Source organism: Pseudophryne corroboree, chromosome 1, assembly GCF_028390025.1.
Source record: "Pseudophryne corroboree isolate aPseCor3 chromosome 1, aPseCor3.hap2, whole genome shotgun sequence".
NCBI classification, from domain to species: Eukaryota; Metazoa; Chordata; class Amphibia; order Anura; family Myobatrachidae; genus Pseudophryne; species Pseudophryne corroboree.
The window spans coordinates 888,643,442-888,668,259 of NC_086444.1; the positions used below are offsets into that span (position 1 = coordinate 888,643,442).

The following is a 24,818-nucleotide window of genomic DNA, read 5'->3' on the forward strand; positions in this document are numbered from 1 at the left end:
AAACATGGGCTCCTTCCAAGGGTTTTCTGTACTACACAGGCAGCCTAACGCTGCCAGCCAAGTGTCTATGGGAAATGCACATGCATGTACCACATTGAAAGTGACTGAGAAGTTGGTATGAACATTCTACTGCTAATGATTAATGAATTAACTGATAATATCTATTTAAAATGTTATTTAATAATTTTTTTGCACATAAATATTCCATGGGATGTCTAGGGCCACACTATGTGATTGCCTGGGAGACCCCTGTTGAATTTTCCAATCACCCTTGTAGCAATTGACCCTCTGTAGCAATATTTAACACCTACTAATAAATCTATCTCTTGTATGTCATACATAAGGTGACATAAGTGCACCTGTCCCCCCAAAGTCTTATCCTAGCACTAGATTGCTTTGTGTCATCGGGTCTGGGACTCCAGGTCGACAACAAAAAGGTTGACACACCTTAGGTCGACGCCAATTGGTTGACACACCTTAGGTCGACATGGACAAAAGGTCGACAGGAACAAGGTCGACATGGAAAAAAGTTGACATGAGTTTTTTATGTTTTTTTTGTGTCATTTTCTTCGTAGAGTGACGGGGAACCCCAATTAGTACACCGCGTCCCCACGCATGGCTCGCTTCGCTCGCCATGCTTCGGGCATGGTGCCTTCGCTCCGCTCGGCACAGATTACCATTCCAATCGTAGTCCACGTGGATCGTTAAGTATGAAAAGGTTCCAAAAAAGAAAAAAATTGTAAAAAACTCATGTCGACCCTTTTCCATGTCGACCTTTTGTCCATGTCGACCTAAGATGTGTCGACCAATTGGCGTCGACCTAAGGTGTGTCGACCTTTTTGTTGTCCACCTGGAGTCCGGATAGCGTGTCATCTTCATCAGAAAGAAACCAAACATATTCTATTCAGGCTTGTTCATTTGGGTACAGAAAGTAACGTTATGCACTCTCATAGATTATTGTCTGGTCTACTTCTGTGGTTATAATACATATGGAAATGTATATAAAATATAAAAATGTCCTATATTTGTTTTCAGCTGCCGTTCGAAGTTATCCACTTCCAGGTCCTCCTACCAGATCTCCACTACCTCTATCTACCACTGTTGTTAGACTGGGAGGTGAGGCACAGACAGTGATGTTTTATTAATATATCAAAATGAATGTAAAGGTGCGTACACACGGTGAGATTTTGGCTATTTTCGATTTTGACTATGCCATATGAACTATGCAATATTGACTATGTGTGCTTGCGATTTTGGCTATGTGCCAATTTTGACTATACTTTAGTACTAGATAGTCAAAACTGACAGTCTATCTAGCCTTGGCTAACACCTTGCAATTTGCACTAGCTTTCCTTGCAATTTTGATCATATAGTCAAAATGGCAAGGTGATATTGCACCGTGTGTACACACCTTGAGATGTACTTTTATTTTCATGAATAGATTTGTATTTTGCATTCAATTTTCTGTTTAAACAGATCAATTTGAGGTCAGAATAAAGAGAAAGAAAGGATGGGGAGGGGAACAAAATGGGAGAGACACGGCAATAGGGATGGCTGTAGAACAGGTAGCATACAAGTATATCATATTAATAACTAACAAACTACAGGGAAAACCAGAACGCTTAGGAAGCATCAATCTTACCCATCAGAAAGAGGGTTCACTGTATTGAGATATTTGCTGTAAACCTACTCAGAACCTGGAGAGGGATTTCTTTACCCTTCCCACGTATCACAACCAGTGATAGAACTGCAGATATTGGAAAAGGTCACTGGGCAGCAGGCCATAAGATGGTTGGCTTTATTCAATAAATATGGTGTATAAGTTTTATGTGAGTATTGTAGTGAATGTAGGTATGGAATATTCTGGCCCACAGGAACCCCCTCTTAAGAGGTCCATACATCTACAACTGATTGCTCAAATACCTCAATACCTCAATCTGCTGACGCCTGGGTTGTGGCATCGGAGAAATACAACATGTTGGATTTCCCCAATTTGCCAGTCCCAACCAAAAAATGATCAGTATTGGCAAATCAGGGATTTTTTTAACATTCAGAATTTCCCAGATTCCCCGATGGATTGCAGATCATCGTTGGCCAAAGATCAGCAGTTTTGATCGGGAATCTGGGATCTGCAGTGCTGACGTATGGCCCGTAAAACATAATTTATCACATGTATGATTAATTGCATGAACAGTTTGCCTCATATATTAAATTTGAAAATAAGTGTTTTAGATGTAGGTACACTTATTATTCACAAGTATGATTATAAATCTCCTACACATTATTCTGTGGGATAATAAATAGGTGGAGTACTTTGCATCCTGGAAAATCAAAGATTAATTTGTTACATCTTGCAACATATTAATCAAACAGGTTTCACATTCCACATAGATGGTCTCTGTAATAATAAGCTGGAAGCTGAAGCAGTTATTCCACTAAATTAAGCGTAAAGTGCTGGAGAAAGTTCCACCTCTCTGTCAATATGAATAAGAAGGTGCTCTTTACAACAATATCACTGTTCAGATAAAAAGGCAGAGGGAGAGGGAAGAGCATGCTGATTTTTTGCCTGCCTCTTTTGGGAGGGGGCAGCCTGGTGAGTGGCGCGGGGGTCATAATTCAACCAAATGGGCGATGTGCAGGGAATGGTGCTGCAATTACATCATCATGGCCAGGTCGGACTGGCCCACAGGGGTACCAGGGAAACCACCGGTAGGCCCCACTGCCTGAGGGCCCACTCCTTCCTCTAGGGATCAGGTTCCAGACTGTGCACTTGTATTATACATGGTAGATATGTTGCATTACACTGCACTAAACTTTTGTGTAGGCTTGCCACACCACTAAGTATGGGCCCCTATAACTGCATTCCCCCAGTGGGCCCTTCATGTCCCAGTCTGACAGTGCATCATGGCCTTACCCCCAGCTATACAATGCCGCAATTTCCAGCACTGTAAGGCAGCATTGGGCTCATGATGACAAGATTCAGCACTAATTGCTTCATAAAGACACCCAGACTGGGAACTGTGCAGGGATGGTCAGCAAAGTCCTGACTCTGGTAGACTTGCCTACTCTTACTGGGGTTGGGAGAGCCACCCAAGTTTTGCAATTCTCCCAGACTTTCCGGGAGCTTAGGCAAGCATGAAAAAGAGAGAGGAAGGAGAGAGATAGGGAGTGACTGAGAGGTGCAGAGAGAGGGAGGAGAGCGTAATATAGAGGGTCGGAGATGAAGAGAGAAATAGAACAGGGGGATGGAGGAAGGGAGGCTGACAAATGTTTTATAAATATCATATGGTTTTTTAATCATTTTTTTTTTTTATTGAAAGGTTCCAATACTATATTAGACAATTAGAAATATATTACACAATTGCAGCATACATAGCAGTAACAATAAAATAAAAACAGTTTCCATGGCAAACACAGACGCTTAAAGTAAACCTTACCAACACTCCCATTGTTTCTTTTCTTTCTGATAAAATCCTCCTTCTTTGTTATAGTTGATGGAAGAAATAAACAAATGAAAGAAACAGAAAAACTAAAAGAACTTTGTGTAATACAGTTTTTGAGGATACTTGGTGTTTCAAATACACCCTGTGGGGCATACACAATGAACTAGGTGGACATGTAAGATAATGGGGATGCCCCTCTACAAAACATTTACAAGTGTATGTAAATAACCAACATTTCACCAAATAACTCTTGGTAGAATGAGTACCGTCACCAAACAGATATTATAGAGGATGCCCCCTCAGCAATAAACTTACAACCTAAAGATGTAAATAGGTTGTCCTCCAGATCCTCATCCCATGTAAACCTAAGTTTTTCATAGTACCTCTGAGACTCCGTACGGCAACAACACATCAAAATAAATTGATATGTTACATTGCTTTGCTACCACTTGCCAGTTTGCCGCTGATTGGAAACAACCTGCTTCTCCTTCTTTATACTCAGTCATATCCCAAATCTGGTATACATACCGTATCGAATACATGACTAGTATTAGTAATAACTCTTCTTAATAATTTGGTAAGTCTGGGGTCCCTGGCTTTCCACACAAAACGCCCCTTCGCCGACATACACTATGGACAAAATGTTTATATATGACATGCTGACATTGTGAAAATGTTGATATCAGCGTTAAGGCGGTATTCAATTGTTTGAAAAGTCAGTTGGGTGTCTGTTTTTTTCCTATCTAGTAGACAGAAAAAAACAGACACCCAACCGACTTTTCAAACAATTGAATTCCCCCTTAGTGTTAGACTTAGGGTTAAGGTTACCGTTAGGGTTAGATTTCAACATTTTAGAAATGTTGATTATGGCAGTGTCTACTTGTTGCAAGTCAATGTGATGAACACATCAATATGTTCTCTGTCAACATTATGTGGTCAACATACAGTACATGTCAACATTTTAACTGTCAACATAACGTATGTATCCCCATCTACAGCCATTCTTGTCCTCAGATCACTGGTCTGTCTCTCTGCAAGGTATACAAGTGGAGATTTTGTTCAGACTGACTCTCGTACTGAAAGATACTGTGGATCACATGACTGATTTCATCTTCACAGTTTGTTTATTACCTTGTAACATTTAACCATATTGCTTAGTTGTTATACCCATTTACACTGAAATTAATGAATTGCAGAGTTTGGACCCGGTAGCTGGGTTGGGTATGGGATCCCGACAGTGAGGATGCCGGCGGTCAGAATACTGACAGCGGCATCTTGACTACCAGAATCCCCACACGTTCTAGTAAGTAACCTAACCCTACCACTCAGCCGCCCCCTAACCCTCCCTACCCACTGCCTAACCCTCCCGTCCCACAGCCTAACCCTAACCCTTCCCCTAGTGCCTAAACCTAACCCTCCCCTGCAACTTAACCCTAACCCTTTACGGCATACTTACGTTTGGGATACTGACTGTCTTCTGACTGCTGGCATCCTAACAGTTGGGATGCCAACTACATCCCTGGTAGCTAAAGCCATCTCCAGCTGCTGTAGCTTTACAGCTCGGAAGAGTTACCAGAAGAGGAATCCCTCCCCGGCGCTTTCTTCTCACACATACATGGTTAGCAGACCGTCCATGCTTAGTAGTGCGCTTGGCTCCCAGAGGTGAAGTGTAGTGACCACATTAACAATCACTTTACTCTTAACTCCGAAAGGTGTTTTTAATACATCCAGGTGAACATTTCTTATTGCCGTGAATAGCTACAGTAAGAAATTATAATTATTGGCTCTAGGACCCAATAATGAATAAATATCCCTGTATGTGTCACTCTTGCTTTCCTCTACAGTAAATGTTTTTCTTTATTATTTTTGGTTTTTTACAGGTTTATGTTTGCATGTTCCTTCCTATGGAGTGTTTGTGCCTTTGCCATAGAGCTAGCCAACCTCAGACTGCATTGCGGTTGCTTGCCCAGCTCATTTTTCCACAGCCACTTTTAGCATTAGACACTGCTTTGTCTGCTGTTTCTATAGACACCGCCACATCTACTGCATGTCTGAATGTGAGATCCTGTTATAGCCTCTCCTGTACACTTTCATTCAATGCCAGTAACGGCACTTTTGTTTTCCAGAAAAAGGGAAATTCTTCTACCACCATCGCTTACTGGCAGTGTGCCAACAATCTTTTCAGCTTTGTAATACAGGCACGAATGCAATCTGAACCGTTCAGCAATCAGTAGCAGTTTGCTTGTTGGGTTTTTAGGGGTCGGCAAACTCCATAAACGCTGTAGGCCTTTCCCCCAATGGCGCTCATCAAAACTAATTTTTCAGTATCATTTGTGCAAGAATATTCTTCCAGACTTATTTGTCTTCAACATGCTTTTTCTCAGCACTGTAGTCGACTCTCTCTTTTTTTTTTTTTTTGCTGTTGTTTATTTGTAGGGCATTCCAGGGTCAATATAATCCATTAACCATAACTGTTATGTATTTTTATATACAGTATACACAAATAAGACATGGAAACTGGAGTGCAGTGAACTTGATGGGCCAAATGTAATAGAGTGAGAGTTTCAAAAAGTGGGAGTTTTGGTAAGGTTTTGCAGTTTTTTTTAAAGTGGCAATCATTTTCACAGCAAGATCAACCTGGTCTTGCAGTGTAAATGATTGCCACTTTAAAAAAAAACTGAAAAACCTTACCAAATCTCTCACTTTCTGAAACTCTCACTCCTATTACATTTGGCCCGAGGTGTCTAGTTAAACACCTTCAAACTGAAGGGGAAAAAAATGGCAATAGGTAAAGCAGATTTAGCAACTTTCAACTATGCAGATTCATCAAAAACCATAATAAAACAAATATTCCTAAATGCATGCATTTTTTTACAAGACTTTTTTTTAAAATCATTTTATATAATTTATGCTTTCTTTATGAAATGTAGAATAATCACAGTGACATATATTTCTATGCAACCAAATATCTACTTAAATGTTTGTATATTTTTTTTCTTAAATTTGCAGACAACAACTATAATGCGGTTATAGGCATTGCAATTGGATTACTAGCTGCAGTTATAGTAGCTGTGGTTGTGGCAGTACTTTTGTATAGAAGATTTCACAGATCACCAAAGGCTACAGTTTGTGAGAAACCATCTCTAAGTGAGTACTTTATGAAATCAGTCATGTGCATTCTATATATACTGTATATGCCTGCCTATATGTATTTGACTAAAATCAACAGTGTGCATTTGTGTTATGATGAATCATATATACCAAGGCCCTGATGTTGAGTTTGACTCACTCATATTCGCCAAAAACATGGCCGCATGTATAGGAGCGTATGCATGTTTCTGATATAGGTGCCAGTGTGTTGGCATACTGGCACTTGTGTTTTGACAAGAGTCATCATCTCTGCTTCGGCTTGCTGAGACCTGTAGTCCACCTGTAAAGAACAATGGGATCTATTTACTAAGTCTTGGACAGAGATAAAGTACACGAGCCAGCGAGCTCCTGTCATTTTTGAAACACAGCCTGTAACATGGCAGTTAGGAGTTGATTGGCTGGTACTTTATCTCCGTCCACACTGGAATCTATTCATGAAGCAGTGAAATGTGTGGAGAAGTAAGCCAGTGGAGAAGTTGCCCAACCAATCAGCATTGAAGTAACATTTATAATTTGCATACTATACAATTGTACGGAGCAGCTGACGGTTGCCATGGGCTTTTCTCCACAGGCTCACTTCTCACCTCTTTTCACTGCTTCGTGAATAGACCCCTTTCTCCATCCAATGTTTAGTGAATAGACCCATATATTAGTAAATGAGTTAATTTCCTTATTACTAGAGATGTGCGGTGGGCACTTTTCGTGATTTGTGTTTTGGTTTTGGATCTGGATTGGTTTTGCCAAAACTACCCTTTCAAGTTTTGGTTTTGGCTCTGGATGAATTTTGAAAAAACAATAACACAAAAATAGCTATAATCACAGAATTTGGGGGGTAATTTTGATCCTACGGTATTATTAACCTCAATAACATTCATTTCCACTCATTTCCAGTCTATTTTGAACACCTCACACCTCACAATATTGTTTTTAGGCCAAAAGGTTGCACCGAGGTAGCTGGATGACTTTGCTAAGCGACACAAGTGTGCGGCACAAACACATGGCCCATCTAGGAGTGGCACAGCAGTGGCAGACAGGATGGCACTTTTAAAAACTAGGCCACAAATAGCTCATCACGCAAAGAAGAAAAAGAGGTGCAGTGAGGTAGCTGGAGAACTTTGCTAAGTGACACAAGTGTGTGGCACAAACACCTGGCCCATCTAGGAGTGGCACTGCAGCGGCAGACAGGATTGCACGTTTAAAAACTAGGCCCCAAACAGCTCATCATGCAAAGAAGAAAAAGAGGTGCAATAAGGTAGCTGGATGACTAAGCTAAACGACACAAGTGTGCGGCACAAACACCTGGCCAATCTAGGAGTGTCACGCAGTGGCTGAATGTTGAAAGTGGACTGCAATTTTTCGGGCCACTGACAGCATCTCCTGCACGCCCCTGTCATTTTTAAAAAAATTCTGCACCACCAAATTAATTGTATGTGCAAAACATGGGATGTGCTGGAATTTGCCCAGATGTAATGCACGCACAATATTGGTGGACTTATATGGCAGTACCCCTGGACTTATATGGCAGTACCACTGGACTTATACGGCAGTACCCCTGGACTTATTCGGCTGCACCACTGGACTGGACTTATACGGCAGTACCCCTGGACTTATACAGCAGTACCACTGGACTTATGACAGCACAGGACACCACCACTGGACTGATGCAGCACAACACAGACCTACTGGACTGATGCAGTACAATCCAGCACCACTGGACTGGACTTATACAGCATCACCACTGGACTTATGGCAGCACAGGACACCACCACTGGACTTATGGCAGCACAGGACACCATCACTGTGACTGGACTGATGCAGCACAAGACACCACCACCAGGGACGTGCAATCAGGGGAGGCAGGGGAGGCAGTGACTCCCCTGTCATTAATCATTAAAAGAATACAAAGAAGATACTTTTGACACGTCATAAGTAATCTTTTTTATATTATGGGAATCATTGTACAGTGTAAATAGCTGTGTTAATGAATGTCTGCGGCACCGAGAGCGGTGCCTCTTACTCACCATTGTAAACGTCCAGAAGCAGGGTGCAGTTAGGGGGCGGGACCAAGCAGAGGGCTGTAAAAGCCCATTAAAAATATCATTGGAAGCGGCACCTGTACAAGTGCCTCAGAGCAGCAGGGGTGTGCTTTCAGCCTATATGAAAGCACGCCCCTGTCACTGTGATTGGGCACTGGGCAGCCGATTCAGCACAATGGCAGAAGTACCGGAGGCAATGGAGTCGGGTTGCCGCCGGGCTCCAGCAGTGAAGGGGGCACCTTCTCCATTGCCTCTGGTGCACTTCCATCACTGTGCACCAGCAACTTACACTGTATGACCGACACCCCAGCTCCCGAGACTGCGTGCTGACGGGCTCCCTCCTGCTGACTCCCATGCTGCCTGGCTCTCGCCCCATGACACCGGCTCCCTCCCGCAGACACTCCGGCTCCTGCCCCGACACCACAGCTGGCCGGATCCCACCCACTGACACCGTGGCTGCCCGGCTCCCTCCCGCAGATACACAGGCTCCCGCTGACACCGTGGCTGTCCGGCTACCTTCTGTGGAACCATCTAACTCCAGGAGCTGCTGCAATGTGGGAAGAAATTGGTGAGAAGAGGGGACTAACGACTGATGGGTCGGGACAATAGCTGTGTGTGTGTAAATGTATATATGTGTGTGTGCATATTTATATGTGTGTGTGTGAATTTGTACAGTATCTATGTGGCTGTGTGTGTATATGTATATATGTGATTGGTGTGTGTGTATATGTATGTGATGTGTGTGTGTGTGTGTGTGTGTGTGTGTGTGTGTGTGTGTGTGTGTGTGTATAATAAGATTTTTTTTTTTCCCCAAATACTTTATTGGACAACTGTATAACAATTACATACATTAGTATATGGTACAAGGACACAGTGACACCCCGAACATCAATCAGTCGATATAAACACTGTGGTACAGAAAGGAGAATAAAACGAGAGAATATATCATGCAAACATGGTTACGAATCAACTGTGAGACTCCTTTTAAAAGGGTGGATGTCCCTTATCTAGCACTTCAAGATTATACCATGTAGTTTGTATCACTGCTTGTCGCAGGGGGGTCTTAACAGGGCCATCTAGCATCTGAACGTATGGGAGCCATATCTCAAAGAATCTCTTTATCTTGTTTTCTTTGTCGAGTATCATTTCCAACCATTCCATGTGGAATAGATATGATAGTCGTGGTAAGAATAGGGCTAAAGATAGGGAGCCTGTAGCTATCCATTGCGATAGTATTGTCTTCTTACCCGCTGCTGCTATTTTGGTTAATAATAGGCGTTGGCCATTCAACATCTTGGAAGCAGGAGGTATCGGGTGTATGTCCCAAATGACCCACTCCGGGGAAATTTCTAAATTGAGGTGTAGTCTGTCTTTGATAAAGGTTTGTATTATGTCCCAGAATTTACGCACCTCTAGGCAGCTCCATAAACAGTGATATATGTCAGCTTCTACCATGTCACATTTAAAACATTTAGAGTCAGATGCCGCCCCCATTTGTAGCCTTAGTTTCGGTGTGATGTATGATCGATGTAGAATTTGATAATTCATCTCAGCATAAGATGCTGAAATGAGGGTTTTATTGATCTTGTTAAATGCAATAAGCATAGTGGGGATGTTAATAGATGGGAAGTCTGATGTCCATTTTACTAATCCCGTCTGAATGGTCTCCCAATCAATAGATTTTTTAATATATGTATAAAGCAATGCTGTGGAAGGATGTATCCTAGGTGTTGATTGTAGAGTGATGTCTAAGGTGTTGGTCTTGTCTTTTGTGGACATTGCGGCTATGGATTTGTTGATGTAACTACGAATTTGGAAGTATATGAACAGTGGAATTTTAAAATGTGGTAGGCTTTCGCAAAGATTGGAATATGTGCGAGTCTGATGGGTATCTTTACATACCAGCTGGTAAAGCAATCTAGTACCTTGGTTCGACAGGGCGGTCAAGGTGGTATGTGCAGCCGTTCCTCTAAGGTCTGGGTTATGGACCAAAGGAAGAAAGGGTGTGATATAGCTGGAGATACCCAGTCTAGAGCGAGTCTGCCTCCAAGCCGCACAAGTCGAGGTCAGTAGTATGTTGTTTTGGACCGAGTGGGGGAAAGCCGACGGACGCATATGTAGTAAGCTGACCAAAGAAAGCTCAGGGGAGAAGGCCTGTTCCAAGCCCGTGTTAGCAAACGTTTCGGTCTCATGAATCCAATCGATAGCATAGCGGTAGTTCGCAGCCAGCATATAGCTCCTAATACAAGGCAGATTAACACCCCCCAATTTCTGTGTTTGATTCAGTTTAAATAGTGAGATCCTAGGTTTTTTGTGTGCCCATATGAATTCACTAAAAGCCTTATTTATAGTCTTTAAATCTGAGTCCGATATCAATAAAGGTAGCATTTGAATGGGGTACAACAATCTCGGGAAGGAGATCATTTTGATCAACTGGCATCGTCCTAAGTATGAAAGGGGTAGATGTTTCCATGCTTGGAAATCTGTCAAAGTTCGTGTAATTAATCGTGGAATGTTACATCTGTACAAGTAAGATGGGTGAACAGGTATCTGGAGTCCCAGGTATGTGATTGTTTGGTGTGCCCAGCGGAATGGGAACTCGAAGTTCCAGCCATGCTTAGCATTTGGATGTAGCGCCAAAGCTTCTGTCTTGGAGCTATTAATTTTAAACCCCGAGATCGATTCAAAGGTTGTCAACATTGACAGCAGGCCGGGAAACGCTTCTTGGGGGTTTGAAAAGTACAGTAATAAGTCATCTGCGTAGGCTGTGACCTTAAGGTCCTTGCCACCTATTCCCATTCCATGCCAGTCTGATCTCAGGTGACAATGTCTAAGGAGCGGATCTAATGCTAAATCGAAGAGAAGTGGGGACAGGGGGCACCCCTGTCTCGTGCCTCTATGTAATGTAAATGTATCCGTATTCAATCCATTCACTGTAAGGAATGCGGAGGGTGAATCATATATGGTTCGAAAGAATTTGACAAAGTCGGCGCCAAACCGTTGCCAGTGTAGTACTCTCAGCAGGTGAGACCATGATACGCGATCAAACGCTTTATCAGCGTCACAGCTTACTAGCAATGATGTCCCCCCTGGTTTCTGGGCTGCTATGGTCAAGGCAGCGACTACTTGTCTTATGTTGTGTACTGACGTTCTCCCCTTCACAAAACCTGTCTGTGATGAATGTAAAAGCGAGGGTAATATTGTTTGCAGCCTATGTGCCATGAGTTTTGTTAGGATTTTAAAGTCCTGGTTTAAGAGGGATATCGGGCGATATGATTGCACTAGGGTGGGGTCTTTCCCAGATTTTGGTAATACTATCATACGGGCATGATTGAAAGTGGGGGGGGGGGGGGCACATTTCCAGCCAAAATGGAATTAAATAAGGTCAGGAGGTGTGGCGTGATATGAGGTAGTAGCAGTTTATAATACTCTGCACTCAGTCCGTCTGGTCCCGGGGATTTACCATTCGTCAATTGTCTAATTACCGTTACTAATTCCTGTTCTGTAATAGGAGTCATAAGTGAGTCCCGGGCCTCATCTGACAATGTGGGAGACCCTGCCGACCTCAAGAAAGTCATGCCGCTGACGGGGTCGTCTGGTGGGGCCGTATTAGTTCCTTGTAATAGGACAGGAAGGAATCAGCGATATCTGTCTGATTAGAGGACATCTGGGCTTCAGATTTGAGGGTTAGAATGTGTAAGGTAGGGCGCTGGCCGCGAACTACATTTGCTAATAGTTTGCCGGCTTTGTTTCCCCATCTGAAATATTTATGTTTTTGGAAGTCCAAAGCGTATTGGGCTCTCTCCGTACAGAGGTTGTCGTAGGAATGTTTTGTCTCAATGTAGATTCTGCGATTGTCCTCCGTCGGAGAGGCCAACAACGCTGCATAGGAATTCGTCAGTGCCAGGCCGAGATCATGGTACCGTTGATTGAGACGCCTGCGCTTAGCGGCCACATATGCAATAATGTAGCCCCGTACCACCGGCTTGGATGCAGACCAGAAAAGGTTAATGTCATCTGTGTGTTGTGCATTGTCATTGGCATAGTTAAGGAAATTAGCCTCCAAATATGATTTAAAGTCAGGGGAAGTGTACAAGTGTGAGGGAAATCTCCAATTGAAGGAGGTCTGTTTAGGAGATTCTAGTTTGAGTGTGAACCATGTTGGTGCGTGATCAGAAATAGCTATATTTTCTATCTTTGAATCACATATCCTGGAAAGCAGACCTGCTGGGAGCAGCCAGTAGTCTATCCTAGTGGATGTGGCATGTGGATGGGAGTAAAATGTGTATTCCCGGCTAACCGGGTGTTGTTGTCGCCATGGGTCTATTAGGTGCAGGGATGATATTAAGAATTGTAGAGAAGCTGGTACCGTGTAGTTTTGCCTACTAGGATTACCTGACCTATCCAGGGATGGTTGTAATGTAGAATTAAAATCGCCCCCGATGACCAAGCTGCCCTCAGCCCATTCTTGGAGTCGGACATAAATGTTTGAAAAGAAGGCATTATGATCCAGATTCGGTGCATATATATTCACCAGAGTGTAGTTTTTCCCTTCTATCCGCACCTTGATAAATAAGAACCGACCCTCTTCATCTTCTAGTGTGTCTAATATGTTATATCTAAGGGACTTGTGAAATATGATTGCTACTCCTCGTTTCTTAGAGGTGAAGGAAGCTGCATGGAAACTCTGGATCCAATTATCCATAAGCACATTGGGGTCTCCCGTTTTCCAATGAGTTTCTTGTAGCATTGCTACATCGGGTCGTAAACGTTTAATGTGTTGTAATATCTTTTTTCTTTTTATTGGAGTATTAAGACCCTCCACGTTCCAAGTAAGGAACTTTAACTTCGTCTTAGTTACTAAAGAGGCAGCCATAAGGGTATTGGTTCTAGCCTATACCTGTCCTGTCAAACATGTGGGATAGTGATAAAATATATCGTAGAGCTCCCCATGTCCCAGCTAATGGGGAAACCCAATCATCAATAGGGGTGGTAACACTGTGCCATAACATCAACATTAGAAGTGTCTGTAACCAATTTGATACAGTAAGTCCATTTTTCAATTTTTTTTGAACCCATAACAGTGGTCTAGACGACCCATTATATCCTAATAATAAAGTTCCGATTCGATGAGGGGGGAAAGGGGGGGATGAGGGGGGAAAGGGAAGGGGAGAGGGGTGGTTGGAGAGGGGGGGGGGGGGGGCAAAAAGTAAACACAGAGGAAAAGGAGAGAAGGGGCAGAAGGGCCCCGCATTTTCCAATACCGTGAACAAATAGTACTGTAATTAGCAGAACATAGGGAGTATCAGCGATCCGCCATACATTACCAAACATGACTTCCATAAGGGAGGTGATATATGTATTAATTCTATGATGAAGATCGATATCAGCCTCTGTCTTTGGAGGCAGGGGAGGAGTGGCGTCGCAAGGATTCTGCAAAGTTCTTTGCTTCTGAGGATGTGTCAAATAGATACGTCTTGCCATTATGTTGAACGCGTAGCTTCGCCGGATAGAGTAGTGTGAATCGAATGCCTTCGTCGAACAGGATCTTGCAGATGGGGGAGAATTCCCTCCTCTTCATGGCTACGTTATAGGAGAAGTCCTGAAACAAAAGCAGCTTTTCTCCGTGAAAGGAAAGTTCTCGGGCTTTGCGGTATGCATCCATCACTTTGACTTTATCCGGGTAGTTAAGGAACTTGAATATTATCGGTCTATGTCTCCGGCGATCTGTCTGAAGATCAGGACCAATTCGGTGCGCCCGCTCAATCGCTAAGGACTCCCCCTCTGCCAGGCAGCCTAACTCAAGAGGCAACCAGGAGGAGACCAAGGCTAGCAATTCTTTAGGTCTGACTGATTCCGGTAAGCCAATCATGCGAAGATTGTTTCGACGATTGCAATTTTCCAAATCTTCTAGTTTTTCCTGTATCGCGAAGATGGTAGACGTTTGAGAATCGACAACGGAGCGGGTAGCGGTTAGGTCATCTTCCAGATTTGAGACCCGTTGCTCGACTTCATCCAGTCGTGAGCTATGTTCTTTTACCTGTGTCATGGTGGAGTCAATGGCATCTTTCAGCCCTGCAAGTTTCTTGTCCAGCAGTGGCGAGAGTATATCAGAGATTTCCTGTGCCCTGGCCACTGCATCCATAGTGTATCTAGCGGAATCTGGTACGCCATCCAATACGTTGGCAGTAGGGGACGAGGGCAGTGAGTTAATAGAGACCGAGGTAGATGCCCTGGTGTCTTTGGTTTTTGCCGGTGCTGAACCGCGTCCCCCTCTTTGGGGTTTGGCTACGTATTTATCCATATAAGCGTGGTGGTAGCACGATACAAAAATAGATGATTGCAAAAATCCTGCCCTGCAGGGAGAAATATGGGTGCGTGACCACTGGTATGTTGGATCACCACAGCCTATGTCTCGATGGTGTTGGCCAGCTGCAGAAGCTATGTAGTGTAGTTTGCGGGCAGGACTCTGACTTGCTGTGCTGCAGTGTGCTTGCTAGCTTACAGTCTTCCACCCCTGTTGCTGTGGGGTCTCTGATGCCTGGGGCTTGTAGTGCATAAGCCGGGAAGCCCGTTAATTATGTAAACGTTGTGACGTCACGCGGGGCAGGACGTCGGGATGAGACTTATATGTTATCTTTGTCATTAGCAGCTGCCTCCCGGTATCTGTTGGCTGTAAGCCGCAGGGGCACAGTATGATGTGTGCGGGCCTTGGGTAATGGTGGTATTGTGGGTGGGACTAGTGTGTGGCACTCACCCGTCACTAGGCCTCTTCTCTGCTTCAGATGGGCGCCTGCGGCGTCTCCCCCCTCGCCGCCGGCAGCAGCGTCTCGGAGCCTGGGGGTGTGGAGGGCTAGACCTGCCTGGCAACGATGGGTGGGGAGCAGGGAGCGGGGAGCGTAAGTCCAGGCCGGGAAAGTGAGGCTCAGGACGCTCGGCCACAACCAATATGGCGGCCGCTAGCAGCGTGCGCCACAGCTGGCGCTCGAACTCCGGGGAAGTAGGCGGTGGGGAGCCGGGGAGATGGTCCCTTCTTGCCCACCACTATCTCCGCTGACCCCTGGTGTGATGTTGGGGCTCAGATCCCTGTATTTAGCCCGTTCAGCGTCGCTCGGGCAGCGGGGGACGGAGAGCTCCTTTAAAATGCGGCCAGCAGAGGGTCCGCCCACCGGAAGTCCGTATAATAAGATTTTAAACCTACCGGTAAAACTATTTCTCCTAGTCCGTAGAGGATGCTGGGGACTCCGTAAGGACCATGGGGTATAGATGGGCTCCGCAGGAGATAGGGCACCTAAAAAGAACTTTGACTATGGGTGTGCACTGGCTCCTCCCTCTATGCCCCTCCTCCAGACCTCAGTTAGAGAACTGTGCCCAGAGTAGATGGACAATACAAGGCAGGATTTATACCAAAGCATCCAATCGGGCGGAAGAGTGCAAATGACTCTGCAGCACCGACTGAGCAAACGCTAGGTCCTCATCAGCCAGGGTATCAAACTTGTAGAATTTAGCAAAAGTGTTTGACCCCGACCAAGTCGCCGCTCGGCAAAGCTGTAATGCCGAGACGCCTCGGGCAGCCGCCCAAGAACAGCCCACCTTCCTAGTGGAATGGGCTTTAACCGAATTTGGTACCGGCAATCCAGCCATAGAATGAGCCTGCTGAATCGTATTACAGATTCAGCGAGCAATAGTCTGCTTCGAAGCAGGTGCGCCAATCTTATTAGCAGCATACAGGACAAACAGAACCTCTGTTTTCCTAATTTTAGCCGTTCTGGCTACATAAATCTTTAAGGCCCTGACTACATCCAGGTATCTGGAATCCTCCAGGTCACTTGTAGCCACAGGCACCACAATAGGTTGATTCATATGGAATAAAGAAACCACTTTAGGCAAAAATTGCGGACGTGATCTCAATTCAGCTCGACCCACATGAAAAATCAAGTAGGGGCTTTTGTGTGACAAAGCCGCCAATTCAGACACTCGCCCTGCAGATGCCAATGCCAACAGCATGACCACCTTCCAGGTAAGAAATTTCAACTCAACCTTGGTAAGCGGTTCAAACCAGTGTGATTTTAAGAACTGCAACACCACGTTCAGGTCCCATGGTGCCACTGGAGGCACAAAAGGGGGCTGGATGTGCAGCACTCCCTTTACAAACGTCTGGACTTCTGGAAGGGAAGCCAATTCCTCCTGAAAGAAAATCGAGAGGGCCGAAATCTGTACCTTAACAGGGCCTAATTTCAGGCCCATATCCACTCCTGTCTGTAGGAAGTGGAGAAAACGACCGAGATGAAAATCTTCCGTAGGCGCATTCTTGGACTCACACCAAGACACATACTTTCGCCAGATACGGTGATAATGTTTTACCGTCACCTCCTTCCTAGCCTTTATTAAAGTAGGGATGACCTCTTCCGAAATCCCCTTTTTCGCTAGGATTCGGCGTTCAACCGCCATGCCGTAAAACGTAACCTCGGTAAGTCTTGAAATACACAGGGCCCCTGTTGCAACAGGTCTTCCCTGAGAGGAAGAGGCCAGGGATCTCCTGTGAGCATCTCTTGTAGATCCGAGTACCAGGCCCTTCGAGGCCAGTCTGGGACAACGAGTATCGTCTGTACTCTTCTTCGTCTTATGATCCTCAACACTTTTGTGATGAGAGGAAGAGGAGGAAACATGTAGACCGATTTGAACACCCACGGCATTACCAGAGCGTCTACTGCTACTGCCTGAGGGTCCCGAGACCTGGCACAATACCTCCGAAGCTTTTTGTTGAGGCGTGACGCCATCATGTCTATTTGAGGAGTTCCCCAAAGACGCGTTACGTCTGCAAAGACTTCTTGATGAAGTCCCCACTCTCCTGGATAGAGATCGTGTCTACAGAGGAAGTCTGCTTCCCAGTTGTCCACTCCCGGAATGAAGACAGCCGACAGAGCGCTTACATGATTTTCCGCCCAGCGAAGGATCCTTGTGGCTTCTGCCATCGCGACTCTGCTTCTTGTCCCGCCTTGGCGGTTCACATGAGCCACTGCTGTGACATTGTCTGATTGAATCAGAACCGGTAGGTTTCGAAGAAGACTCTCCGCTTGTCGAAGGCCGTTGTGAATGGCCCTGAGTTCCAACACATTGATGTGTAGACAGGACTCCTGGTCTGACCAAAGACCCTGAAAATGTTTTCCCTGTGTGACCGCTCCCCATCCTCGGAGGCTCGCGTCCGTGGTAACCAGGATCCAATCCTGAATTCCGAACCTCCGACCCTCCAGGAGGTGAGCACTTTGCAACCACCACAGGAGGGACACTCTGGCCCCTGGGGACAGAGTTATTTTCCGATGTAAGTGCAAATGGGACCCGGACCACTTGTCCAGAAGGTCCCATTGAAAAGTCCTTGCATGGAACCTTCCGAAGGGAATGGCCTCGTAGGCCGCCACCATTTTTCCCAGAACTCGAGTGCATTGGTGAACTGACACCCTTTTCGGTTTTAGCAGGTTTCTGACCATGTTCTGGATGTCCTGGGCTTTCTCTATTGGGAGGAAGACCTTCATTTGTTCCGTATCCAGTATCATACCTAGGAACGGTAGTCGAGTTGTCGGAATCAACTGTGACTTCGGTAGATTTAGAATCCAACCGTGTTGCTGGAGCACTCTCAGAGAGAGCGCCACACTGCTCAGCAATTTCTCCCTTGATCTCGCTTTTATCAGGAGATCGTCCAAGTATGGGATAATTGTGACTCCATGCTTGCGCAGGACCACCATAATTTCCGCCATTATCTTGGTGAAAATCCTCGGGGCCGTGGAGAGTCCAAACGGCAACGTCTGAAATTGGTAATGACAATCCTGTACAGCGAATCTCAGGTATTCCTGATCGGGGCATATATGGGGACATGAAGGTACGCATCCTTTATGTCCAGAGACACCATAAACTCCCCCTCCTCCATGTTGGCTATTATCGCTCTGAGAGATTCCATTTTGAATTTGAATCTTTTTATGTACAGGTTTAGGGATTTCAGATTCAAAATAGGTCTGACCGAACCATCCGGTTTCGGGACCACAAATAGGGTTGAGTAGTAACCTCTTCCCTGCTGGTGCAAGGGAACCTTGATTATCACTTGCTGTATACACAGCGTCTGAATTGCGGCTAACACTATATCCCTTTCCGATGTGGAAGCTGGTAGGGCCAATTTGAAAAATCGGCGCGGGGGCACCTCCTCGAATTCCAATTTGTAACCCTGGGAAACTATGTCCAACACCCAGGGATTCAGGTCCGAACTGACCCAGGCCTGACTGAAAAGTCGAAGACGTGCCCCCACCGGTGCGGACTCCCTCAGGGGAGCCCCAGCATCATGCTGTGGGTTTTGGAGCAGCCGGGGAGGACTTTGTTCCTGGGCACCTGCCGAAGCAGGTGCTCTTTTGCCTCTGCCCTTACCTCTGGCTAGGAAAGAGGATCCCTGACCTCTTCTGGACTTGTGCGACCGAAAGGACTGCAGCTGATAGGGTGTTACTTTCTTTTGCTGTTGGGGAATATATGGTAAAAAATTTGATTTACCTGCTGTAGCTGTGGAAACCAGGTCCGTCAGCCCATCCCCAAACAATACATCACCCTTATAGGGTAGTACTTCCATATGTTTTTTGGAATCCGCATCACCTGTCCATTGGCGAGTCCATAAGGATCTTCTCGCTGAGATAGACATGGCATTGGCCCTAGCAATCCAATGTCCCTTTGAGCATCCCTCATAAAAAAGACTGCGTCTTTTATATGGGCTAGAGTTAAGAATATAGTATCCTTATCCATATTACCAAATTGATCTGTCAGCTCATCTGTCCAAGCTGCAATTGCGCTACACACCCATGCAGACGCAATTGTCGGCCTTAGCACAGCACCTGTATGAGAATAAATACACTTTAAGGTAGTTTCTTGCCTGCGATCTGCAGGGTCCTTAAGGGCCGCTGTGTCAGGAGACGGTAGCGCCACTTTCTTGGACAGGCGCGTCAGGGCCTTGTCCACAGTGGGGGGTAATTCCCAAATCTCCCTGTCCTGCTTAGGGAAGGGGTATGCCATATAAATTCTTTTGGGGATCTGCGGTCTCTTTTCCAGAGTCTCCCAAGCTTTTCCAAAGAATTCATTTAATTCATGAGATGTGGGAAAGTTAATAATCTGTTTCTTTTCCTTAAACATGTGTACCCTTGTGTCGGGGACCGAGGGTTCATCCTCAATATGCAACACATCCCTTATTGCCACAATCATACACTGAATGGTTTTAGTCACCCTAGGGTGCAATTTTACTTCGTCGTAGTCGACACTGGAATCAGAATCCATGTCGTTAGTAGTGTCTTGTGTTAAGGGACGCTTTTGAGACCCCGACGGGCCCTGTGAGTCGGTCCAATCCGAGGATTGACCCCCTGATGTCCCCCCTAATTCAGCCTTATCAAGCCTTTTATGTAAAGATGCCACACTTGCATTCAACATATGCCACATGTCCATCCAATCCGGAATCGGCACAACCGACGGGGACACACCACTCATTTGCTCCACCTCCTCCTTGGAGAAGCCTTCCGCCTCAGACATGTCGACACACATGTACCGACACCCCACACACACAGGGATTAACCTATAAGGGGACAAAACCCCAACCAGGCCCTAAGGAGAGACAGAGAGAGAGTATGCCAGCACACACCAGCGCTTAAAAACACTGGAAAAATTATGACCAGATAGCGCTTTTCTATATATAATATACCAATTCCCACTCACTGCGTCGCTAATGTGCCCCCCTCCTCTTTTTTCCAGCCTGTGAAGTTCAGCAGGGGAGAGACCAGGGAGCCAGCGTTTTCTTCATGCAGCTTCTGTGGAGAAAATGGCGCTGGTTTGTGCTGAGGATCAAGCCCCGCCCACCCGACGGCGGGCTTCGGTCCCAGTGATTTCTCAATTAAAATGGCAGGGGATCCTAGATTTACTGCCTCCGCAGCCTAATCAATCTGTATTTGCCCAAATGTGAGGTTTATTGCTGCCCAGGCCCCCCCCCCCCCCCCCCCCCTGCGCCCTGCACCCTTCAGTGCTGCTCTGTGTGTGTGTGACTGGGAGCAATGGCCTTACCTCATGAAGATCTGATGTCTTCTGCCGCCTAAGATGTCTTCTGCCTGCTCATCCGGCTTCTATCTTCGGCATCTGTGAGGAGGACGGCGGTGCGGCTCCGGGACGAACCCCAGGTGAGACCTCTGTTCCTACTCCCTCTGGAGCTAATAGTGTCCAGTAGCCTTAGAAGCAGTGCCCAACTTGACAAGCCAGCTCTGCTTCTCTCTCCTCGGTCCCACGATGCAGGGAGCCTGTTGCCAACAGGACTCCCTGAAAATAAAAAACCTAACAAAATTCTTCTTCAACAGAAAACTCTGGAGAGCTCTCTGCGGTGCACCCATTCTCCTCTGGGCACAAGATCTAACTGAGGTCTGGAGGAGGGGCATAGAGGGAGGAGCCAGTGCACACCCATAGTCAAAGTTCTTTTTAGGTGCCCTATCTCCTGCGGAGCCCGTCTATACCCCATGGTCCTTACGGAGTCCCCAGCATCCTCTAGGACATAAGAGAAAAAAAAAAAAAATATATATATATATATATATAGATGATGTATGTGTATTTGTATACATATACATGCATATATGTGGCTGTGTTGGGGGGGCACCATCATCTATTTCTCCTTTCGGGCGTCTATTATAAACTTACACCCCTGATTCAGCACTGACAGTGACTGCATCCGGCTGTCACTGTCAGTGCTGTACAGGGTCTCTCTCTCTCTCTCTCTCTCTCTGCGTTAGCTCACTTTCTCTGCGCTCCCTGTAGTTTTCTCTATTCACCCACACTGGAAATCACTCACTCGTTCCGGCTCTTCACTGTTGCTGCCACTCTGAACTCTGCATTCCCCATGTCTTTTGCGCACGCGCATATAACACAGTACTGCACCTAACTGCAGCCTGTAGGTATGCTATGTCATATGCGTGTGCATGAAATACATAGGGAGCGCGGCTGAGCCAGCCCATAGCAGAGTTCAGAGTGGCAGCAGCAGTGAAGAGCCAGAATGAGTGAGTGGTTTCCAGTGTGGGTGAACGAAGAAAACTACAGGGAGCGCAGGGAAAGGCAGGTAACACTGCGGGAGAGGATTCATTCTCTCTCTCTCTCTCTCTCTCTCTCTCTCCCCCCAATACCCCCCCCCCCCAAGTGTATGACTTCAGCAATGAAGAGGCCCGAGATTCGCTGGATTGTTTGTAAGTACAATTTTAATGTTTTACAGGTACCCCTTTTGGATTCTACTGGACTAGTGGACGTGATCGGCGTGGGATGTAGGGAAGTCTGTGTGAGTGTGTAAGCAGGGCCGTCTTAACAGCAGTGTAGGCCCCTGGGCACAGCAATGCACTGGGCCCTCTACCGATCCTCCAGCGGTAGGTGTGGGGGGTGCTATCAGCGGGCGGTTGGGGGTGTTCTATCTTCCGCTCAGCATGTAGGACCTGGAGCAGTAATGTCTGCTAATTACTCCTTTACTGATGGTGTTAGATGGGGTGGGAGAGAGAACACTAAACTGTAGAAGAGGCATTGGGCTGAATGAATAGGCACCGGTACATGACTTCCAGGGTGGTAGGGGGGGGTGTAATACGCAGCGGAGGGGTGGATAGTGGAGTGGGCTTAATATTCATCATTTTCCGGTGGGAGAGCAGCTTGCTTGACTGCAGATATCTCCAGTTCCTGGAAAAAGATTTCTAAGCTTTGAATGTAATAAAAAAAAACTAGAGAGTGCCACCTTTCAGGAGGTACTGGGGACTTGGGGATCAGAGTTCAGGATCCAGAGCAATCCACTGGTGAAAATATAAAACTGCAAACCAGATGTATGGAGCTGGAGCAGGGACCAGCTGCTTGAAGGCTTATATCTCCGGTTCTGGGCATAGTAGAGTCAAGCTGCCAGTGTCCACTGAAAGGGAAGGGGTCCCATATTTTGGAGAGTCCCCTCAGAAAAGCTATAAGTCAGACAGAACCCAAGATATCTGGCTGAGAAGAGCAATTAGCAGTCTTCGAAGTCAGATATCTCTGGTTCCCCTGGGCCGATTTTCAACACACTGGTACCCCTGGAAAGAGGGGACCCTCAGCTACCAGCCTAGGGCCCTTAGACTCCTGGGGCCCTTGGGAAAGAGCCCATTGAGCCCATACGAAAAGACGGCCGTGTGTGTGTGTGTGTGTGTGTGTGTGTGTGTGTGTGTGTGTGTGTGTGTGTGTGTTTTAATACATTTTTACTTTCAAGGTGTGTGTGTGTGTTGTGTTTTTATTTGGGTATTTTTTGTTGTTGTAGAACAACAGGTACCAGCGGGCCCATTATTTCCCCACATGCTGGTACTTGTGGTTCTCCACAACAAAAAATAATATTCTTTTTTTACACACTTATGGCTAACAGCCCAGCACCCACCATCCAGGGGTGCTGTAGACAGCCTCTGGCTTTACCCCTGGCCCTTGGGTGCCTGGAGGGGGGCACCCCTTCATTTCATGTCCTCATCCCACTCCCTTCCCAGTCCCAAACAGTAATTTTTATTTTTTTCTATAAAAATGTACAATATATCACAAGTATGATGAGCAGGCAGTCCCCTTTAAAGGTTGAAAAAGCTGTGCACAACAGCGAAACGCGTCAGGCTTGCTTCTCTCCGGTCTAAGGGATTCTGTGGACTCTGACTCCATTCATCATCCATTGGATAACTTCAGGTCACCTTCGGTCCAAGCTACACAGGTTAAAGGGGACTCCATTGAACGTGCTGCACACCATTGCCAACTTGGTGCTACTGTGTCATAAAAGGCCCAACACGAGGAGGATTCTTCCCTTTACAAATACCTTGGGACTGGTAAATATATGTATAATACCATCTAGGACCTCTGCCATCGGTCCGTGACCATACATCTTTACATGGACTGTAGCCCACAGAACTGTATATATACAAAAAATCCCCGATATTTGATCTTGGAGAGAGGACACTATATGAATGCTGCATGCTTTATTGTTTTTAGATTGTACATGTGCATCCCAGCCTTGTGAAGCTGGGGGTATTAATGAATACTTACATATATATATATATATATATATATATATATATATATATAAATTTTTTAATCAGAATTAAATGTTTGAACAAATTAAGGTTTTTTAGATTACCTTGTTTTTTAATACAATACACACTATTCAGTCAGCGCTGTTTATTAGTTGTTTGTCACCAAGGTACACCCAATACATTTTCAAAACATTTCTGAAACCGCTCATCTCCTGTGTGCCTCAGTTGCAGATCCCACTCTGTGCGCACGCTACCTGGATGCAGTCGCAGTGTGACTTACACATGCAAGCAGAAGAAAAATAAATCACTTCACTGTATCTGACATCAGAATCAGCCTCCTTGTCTGGTAGCCACTTGTCACTCTTACCTATCAGACTTCTCCTGTGTCGCTAACCAATAGTGGATTTCCCTAACATGTCTGATCAGACACACTAACAGCCTTCACATCTTAAAATTCTCTCTGAACACCCATTCTTTATTAGAGTTTACCCTACCTATAGTATGTATACTGCTCATACTATTGCACCCTTATAACTGCCCTCCCGACTTTCCTGTCTGCACTTATTTAGTCTTCTTCATACAGTATGTCCCTGTTTTACTGATGTGTTGTTTTCTACAGTGCTTCGAAGTAATGTAGTGTCTTCAACTGAATATGTATCTGAATTTCCATTTCTACGTGTAGATGTTACCTATAAACAACAAACAAATAAAGGGAGAAGATTGCCTTCTATTCCCCGAAACGCTCCGACATACCAGGTCAGTTCACTTTTGTAGAAAATATCAATTTCTATAGCTACTGAACACATGCAATCACCTTATATAAGTAGGTATGTGTGAAGCTGCAGCAAATCTTTGTGTGAGTTACATATGGTGGTGGAACAGGCTATTTTGGCAAAACTATTTTTCATTTGCACATTTGGTTTATCGTTTATCGTCGTATGCCACACTGTGAGCCTAATGCAGAGTTGGACCCAAATCAGTAGTATATGTGAATGGAAAAATGCTTTCGCCCATATGCAGCATTAGGCCTGATTCATGGTTCTAAAGAATTGCACAGTCGCAAAGGAAGCGCCCGTGCTATTCCGTGTCATTAAAATTCAAATGCAATAGGAGTCGTCAGTAGGAGATAGACG

The 24,818-nt window shown here is 45.5% G+C and overlaps 1 protein-coding gene across 2 annotated transcripts in view; it reads left to right on the plus strand.

Annotated features, from left to right (window-relative positions):
- The window catches only part of LOC134915769 (carcinoembryonic antigen-related cell adhesion molecule 3-like), a 93,031-nt gene that overhangs the window by 22,577 nt on the left and 45,636 nt on the right, over positions 1 to 24,818 (plus strand). For both annotated transcript variants that reach the window (XR_010177398.1, XM_063920152.1), the window contains exons 3-5: positions 1,036 to 1,116; positions 6,453 to 6,590; positions 24,368 to 24,441. Coding sequence is in view for 1 of the 2 variants with exons in the window: in XM_063920152.1 (XP_063776222.1) it covers positions 1,036 to 1,116; positions 6,453 to 6,590; positions 24,368 to 24,441 (293 nt within the window). In the remaining variant the exon portion in view is untranslated. The remainder of the gene's footprint in view (positions 1 to 1,035; positions 1,117 to 6,452; positions 6,591 to 24,367; positions 24,442 to 24,818) is intronic.